General features: G+C 46.9%; 1 protein-coding gene across 1 annotated transcript in view; it reads left to right on the forward strand.

The window, feature by feature from the left end:
* Positions 1-211: 211 nt before the first annotated feature.
* Positions 212-27,025, forward strand: part of Acsl1 (acyl-CoA synthetase long chain family member 1) — a 68,212-nt gene continuing 41,398 nt past the window's right edge. Inside the window, exons 1-2 of the mRNA XM_051169657.1 lie at positions 212-378; positions 22,081-22,307. Coding sequence (XP_051025614.1) covers positions 22,113-22,307 — 195 coding nt within the window. The 5' untranslated portion in view covers positions 212-378; positions 22,081-22,112. The remainder of the gene's footprint in view (positions 379-22,080; positions 22,308-27,025) is intronic.

Consider the following 27,025-nt stretch of genomic DNA (forward strand, 5'->3'; position numbering starts at 1 on the left):
GGGCGGAGCGAACTAATAAGGAGGTGAGGAGGGGCCTCAGAGGAAAGGAATGGAGCCGGTGGGCGGGGCTCGAGGGGAGCGGCGGGTGTGAGGGGGCGGGACAGGCTCGACCTGTGCGACAGGAGGGGCGGAGCTGGCGCGTTAGGCGATGGGGCGGGGGGAGGGGCCTGCAGACGGGGCGGGGCGGGGCGGCGCAGCGCGGCACGCGCACCACCAGCAGCAGCCCGGCCCTACCGCTGCAACGCCGGTGGCGCAGCCAAGAGAGCAGCTGCCGCCGCGACTCCTTAAATAGCATCACGACCCGGCGCGGTGCACTTCGTGGATCGCAGTGACAGCCGCCCGCGGAGCGGCCGGGGTGGGGAGGGCTCAGCGGAGGAGGTGAGTGCGCCAGCCGCGAGGTGCGGCGTGTCGGCCAAGGCGACCCTAGCCGGGCCGAGACTCAGAGGCTCCCCGCGGCTCTGCGGGACGTTCCGCTTTTCCGGCCTGGGCTCCGCGGCCTCGTTTCCCTCGGCTCCCGGAGGCTCCGGGGCCGGCCCGGCGGCCGCCGCTTCCGGTGCAGGAGCTGGGGTTCCTCACCGGTCGTGCGCGCGCGGGGCTGGTGCACCGCGGAGTCAGGACGCGCCTCACGGCACCGGTCCCCGGCTGGCGTGGCGGCTGGGACCTACCCTGCCTGGGCTCCGGTGCCTAGAGGTGGTCCTGAGCCCGCTGGGGACCTTAGTGTCTCCGCCACCGCATCTCTCTTACCCCAGAGGCAGGGATTGTGAGGCGCGCTCGCACCGCGCGTGGAGACAGACTGTCCTGGTGGTTCTCTCTATGACGTGCCCCCCGCGCCGAGCGTTCGAGGAGGGTCAGAGGCAGCGCTCCGAGCCCGCTGTCATAAGTAGATATTCTCGCGGTGTCTCCAAAGAGGAGCGCCCACAGCCGCTGCACACAGTGGTGATGGAGTCATTAATTTAAGGCAGTCTGGCTTTTCATTTTTTTTTTTTTTTAATTAAGGAGCAAAAATGGTATTCATCACCTTGAAGCGTAGACAGCAAATTCTGATAAAGGACTTGAAGGAACACGTGCATTAGAATCTAGAGAAAGAAGCTCCATCTAATCAATGCATTATGCTAGGGCTTGCAGACCATCTTTCCACTTCTCTCAAGCGCGTGGTTATGGAGTCTAGTTAAGAATGGCCATCGTGAAAATTCCCTGCCAAGACATTTAGGCTTCTTCTTGGACCGTGAGTATCCATCTGTACTCTTCCCTTTAGGATTTGACGTTTGATTATGTTTCTGGTACACGATTCAAAACGTAGCCTGTGGTTATCCCAGTGAAAATTATTAGCATAACCCAAACAAACAAAAGCCGTCCAAACCCTTCTAGTCCACCAAAGTTTGAACTTATGGTCTGCTGTGGGCAGAGTTAAGAACGTGGAGCTAAAAGGAACCATCAGTTTGGAGAAACAGGCACGGTGAGGTGTGATAAGAGCAGAAAACAAACAGGACCAGATAGATCACCAGATCTTGACAAGACGAGAGAGGTTCTTTCTTGTTTGTAGTTAAGCTGAGACATCCCTTTCTGGTGTGAGACTGGTTCTTTTGTGAAAGGTCTGCGTTGAGATGAAAACATGTCTTAATAAGTTAAAATGGTATGACTGGGGAAGGAAAGAAAAAATCAAGCAGCATTGCCTTTATTCATTCACCTCTCTTCTAAATTTACTGTAACCAGACAAAACTAACAACAATAACAACAACAAAAACCCAACCCTTCCCTCCCTCCATTATAAGCATTTTGCCATATTTCCTTCCTGTCTCTGTTATTTATATTTTATCTGCTTTATTATGATTACAGCCTGACTGGAATCTCCGGGCCTTGCAAGTTTTGACATTTAACACATGGCATGTGACAAATGCAGGTAGGGACAGGTTATCTATTTATACCATACAGGGACTTTTCGCCTACCTCCAGGTTTCCAAGTTAAGTATGGAAGAACCAGATGCAAACCAGCATGCCATGGTGTTGTGAATTAATGTCCTGAGCATATCCTCAGTTTTGATGTGTTGATCTAGTCTTCCCCCCCCCCCCCTTTTGATCTAGTGAAGTATGGTTCTGTGTTTAGAGTAGGGGCCCAGAGAAAGATCAGGTGGTTCAGTCATTTGTGTGTAGAGATATTGTCTTGTCTCCCTACGGGCATTTCTGCTGTTGTTGCTCCTAGGCTGTGGGAATGCCTACAGTAATTTTTAGACGTTTTATACTCAGGCATAGCAGAGAGAGTCATTTGGTTTCTAAATTCGGTTTTGTTTGGTGGGTAAGCTTATCACTGCTGCTTTGTGTGCCACGCACGGTCCCTTATGACTAAATTCTACTTGAGCTATAGCATTGGAAATGTTTTGTGTTTACATGACGCAGTGTGCATGCATGGCTACCGTGCTGCCAAAGGAAAAGAACTCTCTAGAAGGCCGCTCACAGCTGAAGCTTCCTGAAACCTCTTTAAGTGCGGCCCAGATAGATCAAGGTGCCTGAGTCTTTAGTAAAGGTCTTCACTCTAAGTTGGTAGTTGACCAACACTTGAGGGTCGTGATGCACCTCAGGCATTATTGCCTGGAGGGTGTCAGAGGCTGCCGCGCTTGTTTTCAGCTTTCAGCTTTCAGCATCCTGGTACTTGGAGGGTCTTTGGAGAACTTGGAAGAAAAGCAAGGCCTAAAGGAGTAGCTGAACTTGGACGAACTGGAAAGTCGAGGCAGCTTTGTATCAGTTGTTGGTGACGGCCCACTAAAATGCTCATCTTCGTAAAATGCTGAATGTCAGCTCCTAGCATATAATCCTAGGGTGATGGGTAATATGGACAAGGGAAAGAAAGCTATCCTGTGAATAAATGATGCTAATTTTCCTACCTTGTCCATCTTGGTGTTTGTGGTTCCTTCACTTTTGTAGGCCTGTCCTATTTAGTCATTGTAGCCTTTGAGGAATCAGGGTGAAGAGTGGTCAGGGTTGCAGTAGAGCAGTCCTTTCCTTGTTCCTTGACTGGCTAAGAGGGATAGCCCTTTAGCCTGGAGGTATGTGAGGCCTGTAACTAGGGAACAGTATGTGTCCTGTATCCGAAGTCTGAGATTTCACAACCAGTGGCTGAATCTACACAGGAGCCTGGGCTAGTTTTCTTTATGGATTATCTGCTGGTCTTCAAGTTTTAAGTAAAGATGTGAAAGCTGTCTAAATATCTAAATCAAAGTGTAGTTTTGCTTTTCATATTCTGAAATATATATATTGTTATAAAAAAAAACAAAACCCGGACTATAAAATCTAAAAGTCTTCAAGAAATTATATTTGAGTTTATTATTCTTCCAGTTTTTTTTAAATAAGCAATTGAAAATTAATTTTAAGGCTTGCATTGTCATTGGAAGTTGAACATTTTTGACAATTTTTAAAATTTAAGCTTTATTTTTATTTCATGTGTGTGGACATTCTGCCTGCATGTATGTCTATGCACCACGTGCGTGCAGTGCCTGCAGAGCCTAGAAGAGAGCTTTGGGTCCCCTGGAACTGGAATTACAGATGGTTGGGGGCTGCCTTGTTGATGCTGGGAATCGAATTCAGGTCATCTGGAAGAGCAACCAATGCTGTTAACTGCTGAGCCATCTCTCCAGACTGATAATTCATTTTTAAACACCTCAATTACGGAGTGATCTTTCCCCCAGATTTGCTAACAAGATGATTACTTTTAATTTAGTTATTATTCACTTTTTGTTATTTATTTCAGGACAGTTTATTACCAAGCTCTTTTCTCTAAACATACACATGTTTAAAGTAAAGCATGTTCTTTTTTTTTTTAAACTCTAATGATTTTATAACTTATTTGAAAATTATTAATGGATTGGTTTTAATGGACTTTCGGGTTCATGTATTTTAGTGAAAAGCCGTTGAAAAGTGGTTTGGAAAGAAAGTCAGGGCATCAGAAAAGTGTGGTTTACCTTCTAGAACATTTTCCCATTTTGGGTGTGACTTCTGATAAATGTATTATCTACCCATTTGCAGAGTTTCGGCTGCTGTAAAAATTGGCACTTCCCACTTAGGTTTGTTGAAGGAGAGATGTCCGTTGCCACGAGGTCGGAACACCACTGATTAAGCAGAATTAAGAAAAAGCTGCAGCAGTATTGGGTTGTCTCTTTAGGCTTCAGTTTAGAGGGCCGGAGTGGCGACAGTTATGTTCTCAGCACTTCCCATGTGGTAATTAGGCCCCCAGCAGCTCTGTGAGGCAGGTCCTCCTTTCAGACTTTACAGTGCTTCTCAACCTTCCTAATGCTGTCACCCTTTAAAGCTGTCACAGTCCCTCATGTTGGGGTTACCTCCAACCATAAAAGTATTTCCATTGCTACTTCATAACTGTAATTTTTCTATTGCTATGAACCATAATGCAAATGTCTATGGTTTCTGATGGTCTTAAGTGACCTCTGTGAAAGGGTCATTGGATCCTGAAAAGGGGTCGAGACCCACAGGTTGAGAACTGCTCCTCTATGCGCTTTAGAGATTAACTTGCCTAAAGCGGGATTTCAGCCTAGGCTGCCCCAGCTTCAGGGCCTGTGCTCTCAAGTACTTCTGTCTGCTGTCCCTCAGTCAGGAGCTAGGTTTCTCAGGTCTGGAAAGTTCTACTCACCTGGTAACAGTTTGTTGACTTTTCTCTGTCTCATTTACAGTCCGCGGTGAATTTTCCCTCCATAACGCCTGAATTCCGAGGGGTAACAGCTCGGTTCAGCATAGTTCAGTATGTGATAGGGATCAGTTACTGCGCAGCCATGACGTTTGGAGAATTAAAAAGTAGAAGGCCCCATCTGCCTTTGAACTAGGCCTCAGAAGCCTGGAGCACAGCTAGGGTGCCTGATCGATGCGCTGAGTGTTGAGACCACCTGGGGTCAGGGCCCTAGCTTAGTACAGATTGTGGAGCCAAGCATGTTCGTAGGAGATTGACCTCACTGTAACTCATGGGTTAGTAGGAGATTGACCTCACTGTAACTCACAGGTTGACTCTCCACTCTGTATTTGGGAAGCACCTTTACCTCCTCCTTGGCATGGTCTAGTGATAATGCTGAAAACATGGACTCCTCCGTGTTCGGAGCTCGCTGGTACTGTGGTATAGCCCAGTGATTGTGACTGAGTTATCTTCCTGGTAAAAGTACTGACCTGGAAGCCATGGGCTGAATACACCAGGGCTGCTGTGGGTGAGGTAAAGGTGGGATGCGCATCGGTGGAATCAATGCATGGTCGCTTGTATCTCTTGGCATTTCAGAGTTCCTTCAAACAAACCCTGACCTCTGAAGTAGCCCAGCTCCCTCACCTCACAGATACAGGGGCTGTGATACAGAGATAGAAAATCACACGCACGCACACACGCACACACACATGCACGCACACACGCACGTGCGCGCGCGGGCGGAGTTTGTTCCTAGGCCTTGTGCCTGTTCGAGGAACAGCTGGTTCCTAGTGTTGTCCTTGACTTAATGTCCTGAGACTCAGGCGGTCAGCAGGTTTCTGCTTACTGTAATCTACTCTCTGTCCAGCATTTCCCAGCATGCACCCGTTTCTTCCTTGCACTCTTGGTATGTAAGTTCACAGTCTGTTATCTCCAGTTTATACAGCAGAAGCCCTTGTTAAAAGGAAAACTAAAAGCAAAACAAAAAGAAACAAATTCGGGCCAGAGTAGCACCTGTGATCCCAACACTTGGGAGGCTGAGGCAGTAGAGTCACAAGCTCGAGGTCAGGCTGGGCTACATAGTGAGCTTCAGGCTAGCCTGAACTATAGAGATGAAACTCCATCTCAAAAATGAAAAAAAAAAAAAAAAAAAGCGGAGGGTGATGTTGGTTAAGAAAGAAGAGGATAGTGGTTTTTTTGTTTGTTTGTTTTTGTTTTTTGTTTTTTCCTGAAGCAGAACTTCAGGGTAGAAGCCACCAGAATCCAAGTCTTTCTTTAGTGAGCCTTTGAAGGGTTCTGCAGCCTGGTTCCAGTTTGCTAATCCCTGCCCGACTCAAAGCCCCATGAACTGGGACATGAGAACAAGACACTGGGGCTTGAGGCTGAAGGATCTCTGTACCCCAAGACTCTGTGAACTCCCCAGATACCTGAGCGGCTGGCTAGCCTGTGTCCGTGGAAGGGGGCGCAGGCCTCAAAGGCCCTGTGTGTCTTTGTTTACATGGGCCTTTCTAGACCGCTCATCATCTTCTGAGCCTCTTCCTCGGGCACTTGTTGCTCAGAGCTACTTTTGCTGATGTGACTCTCTTTCCAGAGTCTCTCATACATCGGACGGAACCTTAGGTTCTCTTGACGCTCAGCTAGGATGCACCTGCAACCAAACTGGTGGCCAAAATGTTAAGGAAGCACACCTACACCAGTTAAAACAAAACAAAAAACACGACCGCGGTTCCAAATGTCCCAACCGCTAATTCCAAAACTGAAATCTTTTCTTCTGGTTATTTGACATTTTTGCTAGCATTCCTGACTCTTACTTGCATGTGTCTTGGTGTGTGTGTGTGTGTGTGTGTGTGTGTGTGTGTGTGTGTGTGTGTGTGTGTGTGTGTGTGTGTATGTGTGTGTGTGTGTGTGTGTGTGTGTGTGTGTGTGTGTGTGTGTATCTTTCTGCCTCATATGAGCTTTTTGACCACACTGTGACCTCTCATTGTCATTTCCATATTTTGAGAAATGCTCCTGGTCCCTGGACTGGGCCAAAGAGGGACCAAAACTAGGGTACTCTCCTTGACTTGTGTCCCAAACCCAGTCAGCGGGCAGAGTCTGCAATGTTGGCATGTCGTTTCTGAACAGTATCACCTGGGAGGCACTTGTCCCTTGCTTCGGTTCTCAGTACTACCAACCGAGTCTGGAGCCAGCCACCTCCACATGGACAGTCAAGGCTCTTAGTTAACGTGAAAAGGGTGTGTGTTCTGGGAAGGAGGGGACAACTGTTTTTCCCCCGAAGCGGATCTCTGGCCAAATCCTTCCTGAGCAGAAACGGTCAGGGCTGTCCACTGTCAGGCCCCAAGCTTGTCTTTTGGGGGCTTTCTTCCATGGCATGGCCGCAGCGTCTGACTGCCAGCATTTGATACAGCACCTCACCTGTAGTGGACCCTTCATGATGTCCCGATGACTGACAAACTGGGAGACATTAAGAGAACGCCCCTGACAAGAACGCGCGTTATCTGCCCTGCTAAGCTAGATCTTAGCAGTTAAATCTGTGGACCAAAACGTGTGCCTCACGGAGGTGAACTTTGGCTTTAAGATTATAGCCCAGGGGCTTCTTTCCTGTAGTTCAGAGAGGATGAGAAACAGGTGGTTCTGGGTTTCTCAGGACACGGGAGGGAGATCAGTGTCAAATTCTCGATAATCTTACATAACTGTACTGGAGTCGTCACTTACCTGGTATTCCTACTTTAAAGGTGTGCCTTGTTTCTGTGCCAGGACTATACTGGTCAAATAGGTCTCTTGTTTCTCCTGTGCAACACTTACCCATACCATACCTCAGGCAAGCCGTGAGGCATCCTGGCACATGGAGCTGACAGGGACCTTCTGCCTCACCAGTCCCACCAGGAACCCTGTAGAAGACAGATCCAAACTCCAGAGAGTATAGCTGAGCAGTCCCAAGCCCTGGCTTAACCTCTGAAGACAATGCCTGTCTGGTCTTCTTTCTTGGCATGACTTGGAGATGAATTTGGGGTTTCAGAGTGTAAGCAAGGTAAGCACACTTACCCCTTGGCAGTAGGCACTAAAGCTGTAGGATTCCCGGCCCAGGACAGATTTCTCCACACATGGCCAGCTGAGAGGGAACTTGTGCCAGCTCTGGCAGAGACAGGTGAGCCTCACCAGGCAGGTGCCAGAGAGGCTGCTAAAGGCTTCTCTGGAGATTGAGGGTGCCTATATTCACTCTTGGTTGGGGGGCAGCTAGATCACACATTAGGATGCAAGACTGGAAATATTAGAACTACTAGATGTGTCCTTTTGTCTTCTTTAAGTCCATAGCTGTTTCGTGGCCACAAGACATTTGAGAGACTGTGGGCATGGCTTATGGATGAAAACTTGTACTCATCACGGGTACACACATCTGTCACCAGTCGGCATGTGCTAGACATACAGAGAACTGGCAGGTTGTTTCTCGAGTCCCAGCGTGGCAGTCGACCCCTGGGAGGTGACTCGGCTGGTCCAAGAGGGATATAAACTGGAACTTCTCTCTGAAACTAGGCGTATGTCTGATGTCAGGCGAGTTAGTAAAAGCCAGCATGTGTTTTGATTTTGTTCTGCAGGTTTTTCAATGTGGAAGGCTTAATTAGATGGGCCCTTTGTTTTCTCTCTGGTTTACGACCATGCCTCCTGAGGCTTTGGGCTGGCTTCAGAACATAGTGGGTAGTCAGTGAATGTTTGCCAACTGTGTCTTGCCTGGAAATTAAATACTGTGCCGGATTGGCTGCTTCGAGTCAACATTTAAATTGGCTCCCTTTGTTTAGATCTTTGGGCCATTGGCAGGATACATTACGTGTGCCTGTTAGGCTTTCTGCCGCCCCACAGACAGTTTCCTAACCTATAGAGGTGGAGAACTGTTGCCACCTCAGAGTGTCTCCTGAATGACAGGATGTGTGGGATTTGCTTTAAAATCCTTAAAAAGAGAGAGAGAAGCATAATAAAACAACATCAGCAAAAACATTAGCAGCAATTGAAGCTGACTGAAGGGTAAAGAGTACATTATAATTTTATTGTACTGTGTCGTCTATTGACTAAATTTGGGAATTTTTGTATCAATGACTTAAATGTAATGGGTATGTAAAGATTTCCCCCAAACTAATGTAACTTTATTCCAAGCAGATAACAACCAAACTTGGCATTTATTTGTTTTTCTTTTTTCTGTCCTTTATATACTAGGTCATTGCTCTGTAATCTTCTGTAACTTAGATTTTTTTTTTTTTCTTCTTAGCTTCCCTAAGTGAGTCACCTGTTCTTATGGTTACCTGAACTCTGTGTAATCTTAGCTAGTGTCCCGTGGTGTCACAGATACCTCTCACAGCTCCCCATACAATGGAGCAAAATCTTGCTTAACCTGTCCTCCATTTCACCTGTTGCTTTCTCTAACTCCACTGCGGTCCACAAAGACATAGGGGCCCGTGCTATCTAGAGGTTCCATTCGACCCCAGGAACTTCATGACTAAAAAATATTTTCAAGGTTCCCTGTGTTTCTGCTTTTTAAGTTACCTGTTGAGGCCTGGTAAAAACCTAAGGGTGACTTGGGGGTTCGAGGCAGGAGTCTGTGCTTGTGTTCCGTCTACCACTCACACTTTGTCGGCCTAAGCCGTTTCTCTAGTTGACAGTTTCTCTGAAGCCTTATTCTATTTTAAGAGGTGTAAGTAACTCTACCCAACCTGTGCCCTCTCGAGCCTTCTTATCCAGGTCACTGCTATTTGATAGCTGCGACCTCTGAGGCGCTGGGCCCTGTGGGGCTCCTTGAGGACAAGGCCTGAGTCTGTTCTCTCTTTAGTACTGACCTAGGCCCCTCTGCAAGGACATGGCTGACTCTGTAAACTAAGCGCTGTGGGGTAAAGATGAACCTCTGGCAGCTATTCCATAGCCTGCTGGCAGGAATAGTGACCTAGGAGAGAGACCCTGTCTCCTGGTCTCTGGGGCTGCCGGTTTCTGACCCACTCCTAACGGCCTCCTTGCTCCCCATATGCTCTGGCTTTCATGGGTGTCTCCCTACCCCCACCTGTCTTTGACTGTTTAGATTTGGCCCAGCTCCACCTTGGCCTCTGTGTGCAGCCCTCTGCTGGCCTCCAGCTCCCACATAGGGTGTTCTCTCCCCTCCAGATGCTTGCAGCAACTTGGCCCTACCACTTACTTCCTACTGAGGCCATCCATCCCCTGCCGCCGTGTATTGCCCGGTTAACTCCTGCAATTGTGTTTGCTTCTGTTGTTCTCCTAAACTTGGAGAGAGCATGGCCAGGACTTCATCCTCCTGGCAGTGACCGTCTGTTTGCAAAGGGCTAATGGGGATCCTTTATGTCCCTACAATGTTTGGAGTATTGTTTGGTTTGCAGTGAGGTCCTCTCTGAAAGAACACTTCTGTGGAGGTTGCTCCCAGAGCTGGTGAGGGCCTGCACTGGGGCCCAGCTCAAGATAGCCAGTGAAGGCTTAGCTGCGTTTTCTGGGAGAGGTTTACAGCCCATCTGTCGCTCCTTAATAAGGGAAGGTTACCACCCTAAATCCTTTGCGGAGCAGGTGGATACATAAATACAAAAGAACATTAGCCAACATGAAACCCAGTTATATCTTGTTTATTGAAAATATAGTTAGTGGTTGATATGGCAAGTTTTATGTGTTTACCCACAATTAAAGAGCTGGGGGTGGGGGGAGCCCAATGTAAAGCATAATAAAACAATGATAAACAAACACTTATCACCTATTACCATAGAACTGGTGGGCTTTTATGATTTTTTTTTTTTTTTTTTTTTTTTTTTGGATTTGGAACAGGGTTTCTCTGTGTACCCTCAGCTGTCCTAGACTCACTTTGTAAACCAGGCTGGCATGGAACTCATGAGATCTGCCTGCCTCTGCTTCCCGAGTGCTAGGATTAAAGGCGTGTGCTACCGTGCCTGGCTTTAATTTTATTTTTAAATTGTGTAGTATGTATGTGTCTGTGTGTCTATGTGTAGGTGAGTGTGTGTGTGTGTGTCTGTCTGCCTGCCTGCCTGCCTGTCTGTCTGTGTATGTGCCTGTCTGCATGTGTAGGTGACTGCCTTTGTCTACAGAGGGCAGAGGTGTGTGTATATCTGTGTATGTATGTGTCTGCCTATGTGTCTGTATCTATGTCTGTCTGTCTGTATCTGTGTATGCACACAGAGGGCAGAGGTGTGTGTGTATCTGTGTGTGTGAGTGTGTGTAGGTGACTGCTGATGTCCACAGAGGGCAGAGGTGTGTGTATATCTGTGTGTGTGTGTGTGTGTAGGTGACTGCTGATGTCCACAGAGGGCAGAGGTGTGTGTATCTGTGTGTGTGAGTGTGTGTAGGTGACTGCTGATGTCCACAGATGACAGAGGTGTGTGTATATCTGTGTGTGTGTGTGTGTAGGTGATTGCTGATGTCCACAGAGGGCAGAGGTGTGTGTGTGTGTGTGTGTGTGTGTGTGTGTGTGTGTGTGTGTGTGTGTGTAGGTGACTACTGATGTCCACAGAGGGCAGAGGTGTATGTATATCTGTGTATAGGTGACTACTGATGTCCACAGAGGGCAGAGGCCTTGGAGCCTCCTGGAGCTGGAGGTCCAGGAGGTTGTGAGCTGCCCAACGTAGGTGCTGTGAACAGAACTGAGGGTCTCTGGGAAAAGTGTATGCTCTTAACCACTGAGCCATCTCTCCACTCAGAATCAGTGGTTTTTAGTGGTTTCCTCTCTCCCTTTACCTGGGGTTCAGGGTGTGGGTGGAATCCTATGTGGGTCTGGGTGGGTTTGGTCTCCATGACAGCGTGACTCCACCATCTTCTTGTCTCGGAGGGGTCAACATGGCTTTCTTGACATAGAGGGAAGCAATTTTCCACCGTTCCTACCCTCCTTTGTGACTCTGAGGCCCACATAGGCTCACGACTGTGCAGCTCATGTGGGCACAGCTGGTACCTGGCATAGGATTATTTACATTTGAGTCCAGGAGTCTTTCCATGTCTCTGTGCTGTGTAATGCCTTCGTCACTGCTGGAAGATATGGACTGTGGGCAAAACACCTGGAGGGACCGCAAGGATTGGGCCTCCTCTCAGACACAGGAGCCCTCCTTCCTCCTCTCTGCAGGCCCTCAGTGAAGAAGCCTTCCTGTCTAGCTGGGCTCCAGCCCTGGCTGTGGCAAGTAGACACGGAATCCCTTTTCTTGCTTTGCTGTCTCCCTTCTGATGGTGAAGTGTCTCACCTTTGCTTTCCTTTGTAGGGTGGGAGGTCTATTCTTGTGGGTTATTCTAATGGCAAGGGAAGTTTTATTTCCTTCTCAATCTGCTATGGTAACAGGCTCTACTTGTGTTGCCCAACACCCTGAGACCGTGGTGTCATCCTCTTCAACCTCCAGTCTCATCCTTTGGGCCTCATCCAGGACTCATCCTTGGGTCAGGTATCACCTGACATAACCTGCCTATCAGATGCAGTGGGTGGTGAGAAGTTTAATCTCCGGAAGCTCCTCTTGTCTCACTTCCTTAGGCAGTGTTGGATCAGACAAGCGAAGCTGATTGCCTGAGGCAGCCCCTTCCATCCAAGTCTGCGTCCTTCCCTCACCCTTGTCAGTAAGCATCCTTGCTTTGTTATGACAGCTATACAGAGATGGGGCAGTGTTAACTCAATGAATATTTCAATGTCTTCTTAGGCTGTGTATGTAATTATATATAATGGGCTTCATTATGGTACTGTCATACATGTATATAATATGCTGCAGTCGTGGTCACCCACACCTCCTATGCTCTTTCATCTCCTTCTCACGACTATGAATCCTCTTCTTCTTCCTGCCTCTCTTCTCCTTTCCTGTCTGCCTTTTCCTGACTCAGTGAGTTCCATCAGTATTATTTGCAGGAATATGTGTCTCTTTACAGGACAGTTAGCACCTCCTCAGCAGTTACACCACTCAAGAAAATGGCTCTCCCCGCTTTGTCACACGTTATGTATCTACATATTTTATGAATATTTGAGGACAAATGGAGTAATCTTGCTTCCCTTAGGGGTGTTCTTCACATAGAAAGGTTCTTGAGTACACCTGACTCGAGTTTAACCTTGGTGTCCCCACATAAGGGCCTTCATATGACCTGGGCATCTTCCTTGGGAATCTGCAAACTTACAGATCTATCTGCTGTGTTGACTTTGTGAGTACCGTATACTCTGGGGAGTGCTGGACAGGTCCTTTACATCTCAGAGGGCCACCCACCCAGCATCCTCTGTCTGGGGAATGCTGTTCTCATCAGAGTCCTCTGTTGCTCCAGCTCCAGGCCTAGAAGCCCAGTGTGTTTCTCTGGTTTGCAGGATTCTATTTTGCCGTGGAAACTTACCTGGTGTGGCACACGGGAACCTTTCTCCTGTCATTTGCTCATGGAATCTGTGCCCCTGTGGGCAGCCCTGATTGTCTTAGTCCGATGAGGATTCATATCCCTAAATGCCTACGGACTGTTTCCATTAGTGTTGACAGCCTTCTCAGGGAGTGAAATGTTGGAGAAATACAAAGTGTCATGAGGACTGGGGAAGAGAACACTTTCATACAGACTTCAAGTCATTGTCCTCCTAGTCTCTTGAGCTACCCCAATCCCCTGGGCCATGAAGGGGTGGGTCTCATGTCTCTGCTACAAGGACATGAGACTCTGCAGATGGGGGGGGCGGGAGGAAGAGGAGTGATGACGTTTGAGAACACCCAGGATCTCTCTTTCCTCTTTGGAGTTACCCATGTGTAAATGTCTCTTCCAGTGGCTTGAAGGAAAAGAATAGTGAGAATCCCAGCGGGCAACTCCCTCCTTAGTAAACACTAAGTACTTGTTTTGGTCTGGGCGCTATTTTAAGTAAGCACCAGGGTAGGAGGAGACCAGAGAAACCCTGTAGTTCCTGGGTGCCACTGACCAGCAGAAGGCACTAGACACCTCACCAAGGCCACAAAGCGACTAACCCCGGAGTTCAGCTGGAGGACAAGCTGCTGCTTATCAGTGAGGAGATCTGTAAGAATTTGTTAGAGAAAGCGGCCTCTGGCCCGTTCAGTAGGATTTGCACATCATAAAACAGATCTCAGACAGTGAGAGGTGGAGAGGCAGAGCAGCCACAGACTAGAGGGCACCGGTTCTGTAGGAAAGGCTAGGAGGACTTGTAAAGAGCAGGAGCATGTGCGTCATACTGTGCAGCCTGCTCCTGAGGCTGAGTCAGAGATCCAGTAGGGGAGCCTCTCCAGACAAGTGTGGCCACCCCAAAACCTCTGATGTTTTCCCTGGAGGTAAGGCTTTGGGGACCTGGAAGGTTGGGGTGATAGCTCATAAACCACCTTCTGGTGTCAAGCTCCGCAGTTTTTATCGTTGTTTTTTCTCCCAGGCCTGCAAACTCAGCTCTCCAATTCATTATCTCTTATTGCCAGTTATTTGCCAAGTCTCTGCCTTTTATGAACTACTTGGAATTTTCATTTTTTGGTAAAGCACATCTAATGTGAGAATTACCACTTAAACTGTTGTTTTAAAGTGTATGCTTGCCCAGTGGCACTAAGCGAGTTGTATACGCATCTCCACCGTCCAGTGTCACGGTTTTCATCACCCTAGACAAAACCTCTGCAGCGGTTGGGCAATGTCTCTCAACCCTGCCCCCAGCCCCTGGTAACCTCTGTTCTACTTTCTGCCCATGAATTTGCTGATTCCGTGTTCCTTATGCAGATAAGATCATATTTGCCCTTCCCTTTGCCTTATTTCACCTCACTTGGTGTTTTCTGCATCCATTCATAGTGCCTGTGCTGTGGTGTTTTCCTGGTTTTCTTTGAAAGGCTGAATGACCATCTGTTGTATGTAAAAATGCCTGTATATACCACAGCCTGCTTATTCATTCATTCATTCATTCATCTGGTGTAATTGTACAGTCGAGGGCTTGACATGTTGTAAGCACTCAGCTGACACTGACCCTTAAGAACATTAGAACTAAAGCCTGGAGAGATAGAGATGGCTCAGTGGTTAACTGCTTTTCCAGAGGACCCAGATTTGGTTGCCAGCACAACTGCCTATGACTCCAGTTCTAGGGGATCTTGCACCCTCTTCTGGTCTCCAAGGGCCCCAGGCATGTGCATGGTACACATAAATGCATGCAGGCAGGCAAAACACTCATACACATAAATAAATAAATAAATAAATAAATAAATAAATAAATAAATAAATAAATAGCATGTCTCACCAGGTGGTAGTGTGCACGCCTTTTATTCCAGTACTTAAGAGGCAGAGGCAGGTGGATCTCTGTAAGTTCGAAGCCAGCCTGGTCTACAGAGCTAGTTCCAGGACAGCCAGGGCTGCACAGAGAAATATCATCTCAAAAAACAAAAACAAACAATTCATGATTCAACTTTCCCTGAATACTTTCCTTCTCCTCTCCTATCCACTTTAACTTGTTAGTTTGTTCCAGATTTATTTATCAATAGTGTTTGACCTAAGTGAGGAGTTGCTTCTTAGTACCTTGTTTCTGTCTCCACCTTTTAAAGGCCCACTTAAACCTTTACGAAGCAGATCTCCTTAAGGTCCTTATCGCTACCTCTTGTATTGCTGCCTTGTCATGCCCCCTGCCTTGTGTTTTGTGTTCCAAGTCTCAAGACCAGGTCTAAGTTTTTCTCAGCTTGTCCTTTTCTAAGTAGGAGATGATTCCTGTACTTCCCTACTGCAAGGTCAGGCTTATCTCAGTCCCTTATTCAGTCTCCACAGTACACGTGTCGCCACTGTTCTCATACTGTGAGGTGTGCTGTCTGTCACTGAGCAGCATCAGGCAGAGCAAGGCCCTGGTTCAGGAACATCTCTCCTGAACCCACTCTCAGGTCCTTCTAGAATAACCGATGGACTTTTTATAATGCAAAGAAAGACAGGTAGGTAATTATTTCTTGGTGTTTGACCTTCCAGAGACAAATGTTGAATATTGTTCTAATAAGGTTTTGAAAATCACTTTAAAAGGCAACCAAAGAGCTAGGCACAGTGGTGCACACCTGTAATCCCAGCACTTGGAGAGGCAGAGGCAGGTGAATCGCTGTGAGTTCAAAGACAGCCTGGTCTACAAACCGAGTCCAGTATAGCCTACACAGAGGAACCCTGTCTCGAAATACCAAAAATGAAAAAAACAAAAAACAAAAACAACCAAACAAGAATATAAGTGTGGATCCATAATTAAATATATCCTGTAACAAAGTGGGGGTGTTGTTTTTAGTGATAGATGCATATATGTTTTCAAAAATGATCCAACTTAAATAAATTAAGTGAAAGAGAAGTGTAAAGAATCGTCTCGGAAAACCATAGAGCCTGAAAAGATGGTCTGAAAGATGTCTCAGAGTCAGGCATGGTGGTAGAGGTCTCAGGGTCCAGAGCTCTGCTAGGGAGGCTGAGGCAGGGAGGATTGAGGCAAGCCTGTGCTATACAGCAAGATCCTCTCAGCTACGTGGATAGACAGGGTAGGTAGGTAGATAGATAGATAGATAGATGGATAGATAGATAAATAGATAGATAGATATACAGGTAGATAGGTAGGTAGATAGTTGACTTATCTATATATGAATTTAGTGAATATGGAAATTATTATAAACAAATATTTGGCCAATCCCATATGAGTCCCTACAATTTTAGCCTTTCAAATTTATGTACTATATTGGATATTTTGTTGAGAGTGTTGTTTATATGATAGTTGTGACCTATAGCGACTACTATGGCCTTACTCTTACTGGGTAAAAATGGTACCACATTATATTTGATTTTAAATGTGTTGTGTGTTTTGTTCTTCCTCTGAGAACTTTAGGAGGGATGGGCAAGAAGCCTGAGTATAGAAGTACTCAACCTGATTCAGAAGTTTAAAAAAACAAATTTTAAAAAATCTTCATGGAAATTACCTTGGTAATACATGGGATAGATCACTTTTAGGAAAATGAAAACCCCATTGGTCTAAGTTTTTATATAGATACTTGATAGTGTTAGGTGACAATAATGAATTCTCTGTGGAGCCATTCGTATCTTTGTGCAGAGGATCCCAGAGTCACCCAAGTGTCCCCTGGGTTAATGAGATGGGCCAAAAGACATGAGCACGTTGGAGATTCCCATGGCATGGGCTTTGGTCAGTGGCCCCTGCCTCCCCTTTACCTATGGACTCCCATGTTCTAGGGGACAGTGCCACTGGTCTTCCATTTTTAGGCTATGGCTTAAACAAATCTAGCTTTAGGTGGTTTGCCAGCCCGGGTTAAGGAGCATGGCTCCAGTGACTCTGGAGTGGCAGACTGAAAGAGCAGCAAATGGCCGAGCTGCCACTCTCTTGTTCCTCCTGGGGCCTGAGCTCTGTTCAGCTAGTACAGGACAAAAGGGGCACTTTGAGCCTTGTAAATAGCTTCTTGTGTCAGGGGAGGAGGTGGGGCATGGAATGGCAGCGCCGTGCCAGCTTGGCTTACTGCATTAAGGAAAGATGTCAGGACTTCTCAATTTGCTGCTGTCGGGCAAGCGTGCAGGCTGTGTGGGTTTGTTTGAGGTCTGCATTCCTAGTGCAGCATTCCATCAAACTGCTGTTACTTGGCAGGATGGAAGCTTGAGGGACGTCAGGAGGAGAGAAACATCTAGATCACAAGGAGAGAGTAAAATGCTACCGTAAGTAAATGAATTTTCCTTTGCAGAATTTCAGGTGTGTGTGTGTGTGTGTGTGTGTGTGTGTGTGTGTGTGTGTGTGTGTGTGTGTGTGTGTGTGTGTCCCCGTCCAGCCTCATGTGTCTGTCCTTGGGGAGAATGATGCCCTTGTGGGTCACCTCTGGCTCTGAGCTACGTTTTTAAATAGTGCAAACACAGTGCTAAGAGGTTAACCTTAGTATGCAGTGGGCACTGAACCCACATGTGCAGATTCAGGCCAGGGAGACAGGACCAATGGTAGCATTTGTATAAGACATCGAGAGTTCAAAAGGATCACAGATTTGGGTCTCATAGCACCAAGCAGTATTACTGCCAGGAGGACCCTTCTTGTTGCTGCTGTCCGACTTCCTTACTTGGAGCAGGCTGCAGGGGACTTGGAGTCCATGTGCAGTTAACCATGTTTATGTTCTCAGTAAGCAGGCCAGGGGACAGCCGAGAGGAAGAGTGGTTCACGTAAGCTGGGTTTAGGGTCAGGTTGATGTCTCTGACAGACGTCTCAGAGAAGCTTCTGGCTCTGGTTTTCCTTGTGGTCGTTTTACTGTTGATGTTCCAGTGAGGTGCAGGGTGTGAACCCCCCCTACCCCCAAGCACTAGAAAATGCGTTAAATGGCGATCCTGATCGAGCTCGGGCAGAGGGAACCAGCACTTCTGGGTTTTGACAATCGTGCCATCCAGTTTCCATTGTTTGCCTTTATGACCTGTTTCTACTTGTGTGTACCCAAAGGCAGCCTCTGTGATGCAGATGTGATGTCCTTGCTGAGCTTGTGGCGCTCTCCTTGGCTATTGTTACTTTCCTGTCAATCTGTGGTAGTCTTAGAGGCATTTCAGACAAGCCAGCTGAGCAAACCCTTTTATAAAATGTCTGTCTGAGCCGGGTGGTGGTGGTGGCAGTGGTGTACACCTTTAATCCCAGCACTCAGGAAAGTAGAGGCCAACCTGCTGTACAGTGTGAGTTCTAGCACAGCCAAGTCTACACAGAGAAACCCTGTCTCAAAACCAAAAGAAACAAACAAAACCCCAAAAGTGTTTGTGTTTGCATTTTTGCATGCTGCTTGTATATGGGTGCCCACAGGCCAGAGGAAGGTGAAATCCCTGGAGCTGGAGATGAGCTCATGGTGGTCATGAGCTGCCCGATGTTGGTGCTGGGAACTGAACATCCTTTACAAGAGTAGCAAATGCTGAGCCATCTCCCCAGCCCAGACACATTCTGTAAGCAGGGGAGGAAGGGTGCATAGGAGTGGCCATAGCAGAAGGAACAGCTGGCCGCCAGCAAACCTATACGGTCCACCCTGGGACATACGTCCTCCTAAGACTTTAAGCCAAGTGAATCATGCTATTAGCAGATAACAGTGTGATGTATGCACCTGAGCTATCAGCTCTGCCAAATGCAGATATGGAAATTTGCCTTTGAAAAAAAAAAATCCCAGAAAACTCCCAACAGAGTGCCATTGTCTGAAGAACACATGTGTATCTTACTTTTAACCACTCATTAGCAAGGCTCAAAGACTTATCAGGACTGGATCTTAAGCATGGCCCTATCTTCACACAGAGCATAGAATGGCTGTTTGACTGTAAGCCCACCTCTGCTTTTTAAATATCTGATTACCTTTTCCGTAACAGTCTTCAAGTGGGAAATCCAAGAAGGAAAAGGTTTATAATGTTATCAGTGCTTAATATTTCTTCTTAGCATGGCTAAATGATGTATTCTTTTAGTTTTCAAGGTAAGCCTTACCAATTTACATGGTAGAATTGGTCTTTGCATTGGTTCCTGGCTCTCAGCATGAATTAAAATGGCTATCGTTTGTCATTCTCACCCACTAACTGTAAGAATTGGCTGGATTTAAATGCTCACCGTTACAGATTAGCATCTAATAAGATGTTCTTGCATGCATGCTATTAATATATGATTCTCAAAAGGCTTTTAAAACATTTTTCTTCCAAGTCTTATTAAACTTTCTTTGCATAATGCACTCTATATCTTAGCTGCCACTGCTTAAAATAGACAAGTTAATCCCCTGTGTGTGACTCTGTTTGTTTAGAGATGATTTGATAGTCTCAAGTATGTAATTCTGCTGTATTCAACTCCTATAAATCCACACACTCTAGATGTTATGGAAATTACTTCCCAGACACTGAGGAGAGAAGAGGCCATGGGTGCATGTGCAAGGGTGGATAAGGCCTCTTCAAACATGAGTGATGGACAGTGAAGATAAGTGAAATAGAATGATTGGAGGGCAAGGCAGATTTGCATGTTAGGTCATGAAGATGGTGTGAGTGCCAAGTTGTAATGCTGTTTGCTCAGTCTCGGTGGCCAGCGCCGATAGGACCTGGGCCTGATTTTGTCTGTTTATCCTTCATGTCTCGGTGTAGGCATCTGTTTCTCAAAAGGGCGCTTCTTGGTGCTTAGTAGGCTCTGCTCACTTCATTTTGTTCCTCGTCAGGCAGTTAACCCATGGAAAAGCTGACTTGACCATTAGCACTGTCTCCCCAGCGCCTAGCCCAGTGCTTGGTACACCCTAGGCACACACACATGCGGGATGATAGGAACACACCTAGGACAGACATGTTGTGTTTGTATTTTGGTGTCTTTCTCTCCGAATTGTCTTATGGTGGTTAGACATCCCACCCAATATCCTATCTTATCCTTTCAATGGTTGGAAAGGGGGAAAAAAAAAAAAAAACCTATTCATTGTCTCGTTCTTATTGGGAAGCTGAGCAAAATGAAAACAGTGTCTGTTTGAAGAACTGCCCCTGGCAGCAACACTCACTGATGCTGGTCCCTGCCCATGGGTGGAGCGGTGGGGTGACTGCACTCCCAGCTCCTCATTGGCCCATCCTCCACCCTCTGTTTCCCTGAGAAGTCAAGTATGGATTTTGTCTGCTAGTTACCTTTAGCCCAGTGGGCAGCAGGGTAGGACCCGGCATGTGACTAATGCCCTGAAAGACCTTGGCAGGCCTGGTAAGCACCCGCTGAGCTGCCCCGGCCCCCACCCCGCCCCCACCCTCACTACCCTTTTCTGATTCTGCTGTGGTGTGTCACCTAGCAGTCAGCTGTCGGTGGCACAGATGGTGAGTGGTTTTGTAGGCATGGGTACTTTCTAGAATTAAAATCTGAAGATGCTTAGCTGTCCTTTCTCTGTTAGCATTGTTAGCCTTGCGATTCTCTCTCTCTCTCTCTCTCTCTCTCTCTCTCTCTCTCTCTGTGTGTGTGTGTGTGTGTGTGTGTGTGTGTGTGCTTGTGTGCATGCACACCTGTACTTACCCTTGCTCTGAGCCATATTACAAGCTTGAACAAGCTGAAGCAAATGTATTATTTTTGTTGAGTCCAGTCATATTGTTAGTTAGGAGAAGCAGCTTGCTATTCCGATACTCTGTGCAGGAAAAAAAATACATAATAGTATATATTTGATTTTAAAGGATGATTTCTATATTTTAAAAAATTTTTTTTCTTCAGTCTTGTAACTTGGCTTTGAGAAGAGTGTATGCTGTTTGAACTTGGAGTGGCAGAGCAGGCACTTGTTGCATTGCCGTGGAGTTTAGTGCAGTCTCTGGCCTCATTTTTCCTATTTCTTCCTTTGCTGTGTGCCACTGGCCTTGAGAGCGATTATTCATCAATAAGCGTTTAAATTAGAACTGTTCTTGCTCTTTCTAATGCACACTTAATTATTTTAGACTAGTCTTTATATAAATCACTTATAAGATGTAACATGGGGCTTTGAGAATATCTTTCTACTGTGTGCCTTGCCTTCTTTTTTTTGGCTCTGTAAACTGTAGGTGAGCATTTTCATTTACCACAGTAACTTAGTGTTCCGAGCTCAGAGCTAATTAGAGAGCTTTGGTAAAGTAAAAGATCACAATATCTAGCACTTATTGAACAATTGCTTGTGGGTGACCCCATCCTCAGCTCTTGATGGGAGCCCTGTAGTGGTACTGAAGTCTCCTTGAAATGTTTTCGTCTCCATTTACAGAGATGCAGAGCGAGGGGCAGCCAGGCAGAGGAAGCCATTCCCACTGCCAGGAAGGCACAGAGGCAGGACTCGGCTCTGGAGGGTAGCCCTTGATACGGCTTTGCCCCTCTCTAACATCCAGTGCTTGTTTTAAAGCTTATGCACACTAATTTACTTATTTACTTTAGTTATAATACCTTGGGGAGTATAGAAGAAAGTGGTGTAATTAGAACAGCCAGTCGCAGATCTCCTGACATTTATAGCCACTTTTGTTGGGAAGCTGAGAGATGTTGAAATTTAGGCTGGTCTGTCTTACTAGTTGGGAAACTTGTTCTGGGATCTCTTGGCAGATGCAGCACCTGACGCCCTTAGGTGGTTTGGGCTTGCTCACGATTCCTCACTCATATTATCTCTGTTAGCCTTGATAATGAGGGTTGAGTATGATTGATTAGGTGGAAGAGAACAGAGATGTAATTTCTTTCTTTTCTGAACCACTTGAGCATTTTATGGCAAGAATTCTTTGAGTATAATCTTTTTTAATGTGGTTAATAAAAAATATATATATATATATATATATATACATACACACACATATGCTATAATGGAGAATGGAACAAAACTAAATGACTAAAGAGTTGTCAGAAAAATGAAAATTTTCTGTGTGGGGAAGACCTGGACCATTAGACTGTGGGTTTAATGCCTTGATTGGTCAGCAAGCCACAGCACAGTGACGGACCTGTGCTAAGCCTAAAGAAGAGTTCTGCCCCCTGGAATGAACATGGCGTCTTTCTCTTCCAACAGAATTCTGCCTAGGGAAGCACCAACACAGGACTATGGAAGTCCATGAATTGTTCCGGTATTTTCGAATGCCTGAGCTGATCGACATCCGGCAGTACGTGCGTACCCTTCCGACCAACACACTCATGGGCTTCGGAGCCTTTGCAGCACTCACCACTTTCTGGTACGCCACAAGGCCTAAGGCCCTGAAGCCACCATGTGACCTCTCCATGCAATCTGTGGAAGTACCGGTAAGTGGGGGTCCTGGGTCCTGGCCTGCCTTGTGGGCTTTCTCTTCGTGTATCCCTGACTAGTGTAACCTCATCTGCTCATCTGTTTGTGAGGATGGTTTATAAAGAGTAGTTGTTGTTGGTAGGCAGTACACACAGAGAGAAGCCTTATTATAGGGCACAGGGATGGATAACGCGAGGAGGTAGGCTAGTTGTCTCTCCAGTTATCTGAAGATAGTTTCAGAAATCACATCAAGATTCCCTGTGCTAGGCTCCTCGTAGGAACAGAGACTCCTACCACGAGAAAAGAAAGCATGGAGCCTGGTCCAGCAGGCAAGAGCCACAAGATGCTACAGGGAGTTTTATTTGTGGCACATCTGAACTGTAGAACTCACTCTCACACTGTGGAAAGGGACCCTGGCTTCACACAGGGTAAGGCTGTAATTGGCACATAACAGATTATCTTGGCCACAGGGTATAGGATAGGGCACGAGGAAATCACACTCAAGGCATCCATGCTTGCCTTGTGAGTGCCATGTTTTCTGTGGCCTGGGCAAACTAAAGGACATGCCATAGCCATGAATGTGAAAGCCCAGCACATGTGATCGGAGATAGCGGGTGGGATGGCATAGGAAGCCTCTGGACCCATCTGCAAATATTCTTCCTTAGCAGTCCTGTCTCCACTTCCTCTTCTTCTTAATCTCTTTCCAAAGTTCACAGAAGACATAAGCGATTGAAAAGACAGAGGAGTCAAGTTCTAAGGGTACTTTGACCCTTCACCTACCCTCTGCCTGACAGTTGCTTTCTTTCCTCCACTTTGGTCAGAATTAGCTTTTGGTAGTTATTGCTTTCAACACAGAAGGAGGTTGTGAAACACAGACCTGCTTCATTGGCTGCCTTTAGATGGAGAAGTTAAAGGTCTTCCAACTTTTCCCCAGATTGGTTGCTGTAGCAGATCAGCATGCCCATCCACAGAGCACCCTGGCTAGATTGGTAGCTTTGTGCTATGGATGGGATTTTAGCTCTTTATTTTAAACATTTTCTTGAATTCACTAATATGCGTCCTTAAAATATACCAAATGCATCAGTAATTTGTGGCCGATATAAGCAGGGAGTGGCTGCTGAGGAACAGGCTCTCTGCTTCATTTCCACTGGGAAGGTAATGGCTGTCTGCCTCGCTTACCACACCCCACTGTGGAGGACTTAACTGTTGGTGTCACTCTGTGGCATTCCTTCTCTTCTGCATGGCACCAGGTATTCCAAGTACCACCGCTGTCACTATCGAAAGGGTAGTTGACGAGTGCAGAGTTTAGGTACTTACTAATCCAGCAGTCACTGTTGAGTTACTCTTCACTAGAAGAGACTGTGGGGACACGTGCCAAGAAAGGCTGATTTACATTATGTGTATGAGTGTATGCCTCTATGGATACACGTGTACAATGCTGCATACAGATGCTCTCAGAGCCCCAAAGGTGATGTCATATCCGGCACTGGACTTAAGGATAGTTGTGAGCCACCATGTGGGTATGGGAGCCAAACCCGGGTCCTCTGAAAGAACAGAAAGTGCTCATGACCACTGAGCCATCTCTGCAGCAATGTGCGTGTTTATGTATGCTTTAATTTCCATCTTAGCATGAAGTGATTGCTCCTTACTAAAATAATTATACATGAGTCTTGGAGGACAATTTAAAATTACAGATAAACAGAACACTAAAATTATAATTTTACCTTTTAATAGATAGGAGTTCTGATTTTTCTCTTTGTAACAAATAGATATAGATCTGAGTTTCAGAATTCAGAGAGTTTTGGAATAACGGCCTTGCTTTGCTTTTTAAAAACTGAAATATGAAATTCTAAGTTTAAACATAGAGTCTGGGAACTCAGTGTGCCCACTATAGACATATTGTTATAGTGATCATGTCTATGGGCCTCTGTTGACAAGAAGGACAAACCCCACTCATTTCCTCATCGACACCTGGCAACAGGTGTCAGGGGCAAGTACTGGTCCTGCTTTGAAAGCAAGGGAGTGCCATTTGCCGGTCTCTTGCCATCATGTCCTCACTCTGCTCCTCCCAGCTCATGCAGTTTCTGTCACTTTCTGCTTCCTGTCAACTTTACATGGATGCTAAGGTGGCGGAGCCTACAGTCTAGTTGAGATGCTTCTCATCCCCTCCCACTCTAGCTGTCTCCTAGCTGTGGTTCGCACAGCATCAACACAGGGCCTCTGTGTACGTTACATCTTAAAGTTTCCTGCGGCCATGCAGGGTGGTAGAAAGGATGTGAGCATACTGCTGTGAACCCGTCAGGAAAGGCAGTACAGCTCTGCCAGGTGTCTGTCCTGAGGACCGTAACCTGGCTCTATTTCAAGACATTCTGTCCCAGCGTGTGAGGTTGCAGCTCGCCCGTGAGCCGTGGTGACCTAAAGGCCAACTTCTCCCTGAGGCCAGGAAGAGCACCCACCTGCTGCAGATTGCTGTTTCTGCTGCTCCATGACTGTGAAGAGACAGTCCTGTGAAGGTGCATTGTTTGTGTTAAGCCACTTCCATAGGTGATATGGACGCATCTTCCTTTCTTCACCTGTCCTTGCATGCTAAATGTGAGTTCCTCGTGCTCCTTGCGTGAAGATGCTGCTCACAGTGGTGACAGTGACTTGATACTTTGCTTGATTGGTTAGGGTCCAGGCCCTGGTGCCGGTGGTCAGGGATACATCTGGACATGTCGAGGCTGAGAAGGGTATAAACTGATGACATGACCGCTGTAAAGTGTGGTGAAGGGAAAGGTGTTATTGTGGATATGAAGGAGGGGACCGCCAGAGGCATCTGGAAGAGTCTAGAGCAGAAAGAGAAAGCAGTAGGCTGGACATGGCCAGCAGAGTGGGCCTGGCAATGAGGGGATGGCGAGGGGTGGAAGAGAACAAGGCAAAGAGAAGACCAACGGAGGGAAGAGAGGGACCAAGAGAGGGCAGAGGAGAGGAAGAGAGAGCATGGCCGAGGTAACAGGGTTAGAAGGAGAATGGGCGCATGGGGTGGGGTGGGCGGGGCTAGGGAAGCCCATGAGCTGGAGGAGTTCAGGGTGGGCTAGGGGCAGGTGAGAAGAGCCAGGGAGGCCAGGATGGACTCCGCAATGTGTAATATGTGGGAGCCTGGAGCCCAGCGTGCACTTTGGTATGCTAATTTAAGACACAGCAGAAAGCCATTGGTCCCTTCTGCCAGTGGTGCCAGGACGTGGCTTCTTTGGTAGAGCAAACCAGCTTCACAGGTTCCTGAGAAATGCGGGTTTTTGTCTAACTACTTGTTGGTTTGGGGGAACGGACTTTCCCTTGGACTGACAGGAAGAACCTGAAAGATACAGATATGACAGCCCTGATATCTCTTCTAACCTCTGTATCTTACTCTGAAAAACATAAATAATGTCCCTGTCCAGCACTGCTTTAGAAGACAACCATCAGCCTGACCTGTGACGTGTTCAGTGTTCGCTGTGTTAAAAACAAGGGAAGATAGTGGATTGCTATGGTACAGGAAGGTTAGATGGGTCCAGGTAAGTCTGAGGGATCAGAGCCTGGAGCCTTAGGACTCCGGCGGAGGAGGCTCTTCTGAAAAGGAATATGTAGGCCTGTACATTTAGCACTGGGGTGGGGGGGGGGGGGCGTGAGATAGGAGGAGCATAAGTTGGAGGGCAGCCTGGGCTATATAGCAAGATACTGTGAAAGCAAAACAGAGGAGCAAAGAAAGGAAAATAGTGGCTAAGTTCCGTGGATGCAGAATCAGAAACGTTTAGGAAATAGGAGGTTGGGTATGTAGGAGAGCAGAGGAAGGCGTAGAGCTGTGCCACCTCAGCAGTTCTGTCCGTCCAGAATCTGCCTTTGACCTAGGTTGGACACAGATGTGCCCAGAAAGGAACTCAGCCCACCTATGAGGCTCAAAGGATTCGGGCTGTCTGTGGCTATTGATTCTTCTTAGCATGTTAACCATATGTCTAGAACGAATGCTGTGAAGGCTGTAGCTTTCCCTGCACCCCACCTCCCCCAGTCCAGTCGCCAAGTACCTACACTGCCACATGATTTTCATAATACCAGGGCAGGACAGGCGCCTGTTTTGGGAAGCCTCTGGCCAGTGAGAGGAGATGCTCAGGGCAGAGGCCAAGTGCGTTGTTAAAGTAAGGGCCCCTAGGCTCACTGCACCAAGGAGCAGCTGACCTGGTCTATACTTAGACGTGGCACATGTTAGAGAGTGAGATTTTTTTTTTTCCCCACGTGGTTGGGGCGCATTCTTCCACATACTCAGTTTTTACCCCTGTGCAGATGTAAAGGCCACTTACAGACTGGCACGCGCACTTTCTTCAGCACAAGAGAGCATGTCATTGACTCATATGTTTTTTTATGAAAATTTGCTTGCACCAGACTTGCGGAAATAAAAACAAGTACAAGTCTGTAAAGGCAATGATGGGTAAATTCTAAAGAGTGGCCATGCCGTTTTGCACTTGGAAGCCCGTGACCAAGCTCTCTGAGCCAGGGGGCTCTGGTTGAAGTGGACAGCATCAAATACTGCTTGGGAGACGGACACCGAGGTTCAAACTTGAGTGGAAGCTGCTGTGGAATGAGATTGGGGCTGCACGGCAGTGTCTCTGACAGGGGCCTGAAGGTCTGCAGATGTCAAAGCCACTTACTTGTAATATGCTGATTAGCAGTTTGTAACTTGAAGGGGGAGTAGCCGTCGTACTGAGCAAGTGATGTTAGGAGC

The sequence above is a fragment of the Acomys russatus genome, chromosome 27, assembly GCF_903995435.1.
Source record: "Acomys russatus chromosome 27, mAcoRus1.1, whole genome shotgun sequence".
Lineage (NCBI taxonomy): Eukaryota > Metazoa > Chordata > Mammalia > Rodentia > Muridae > Acomys > Acomys russatus.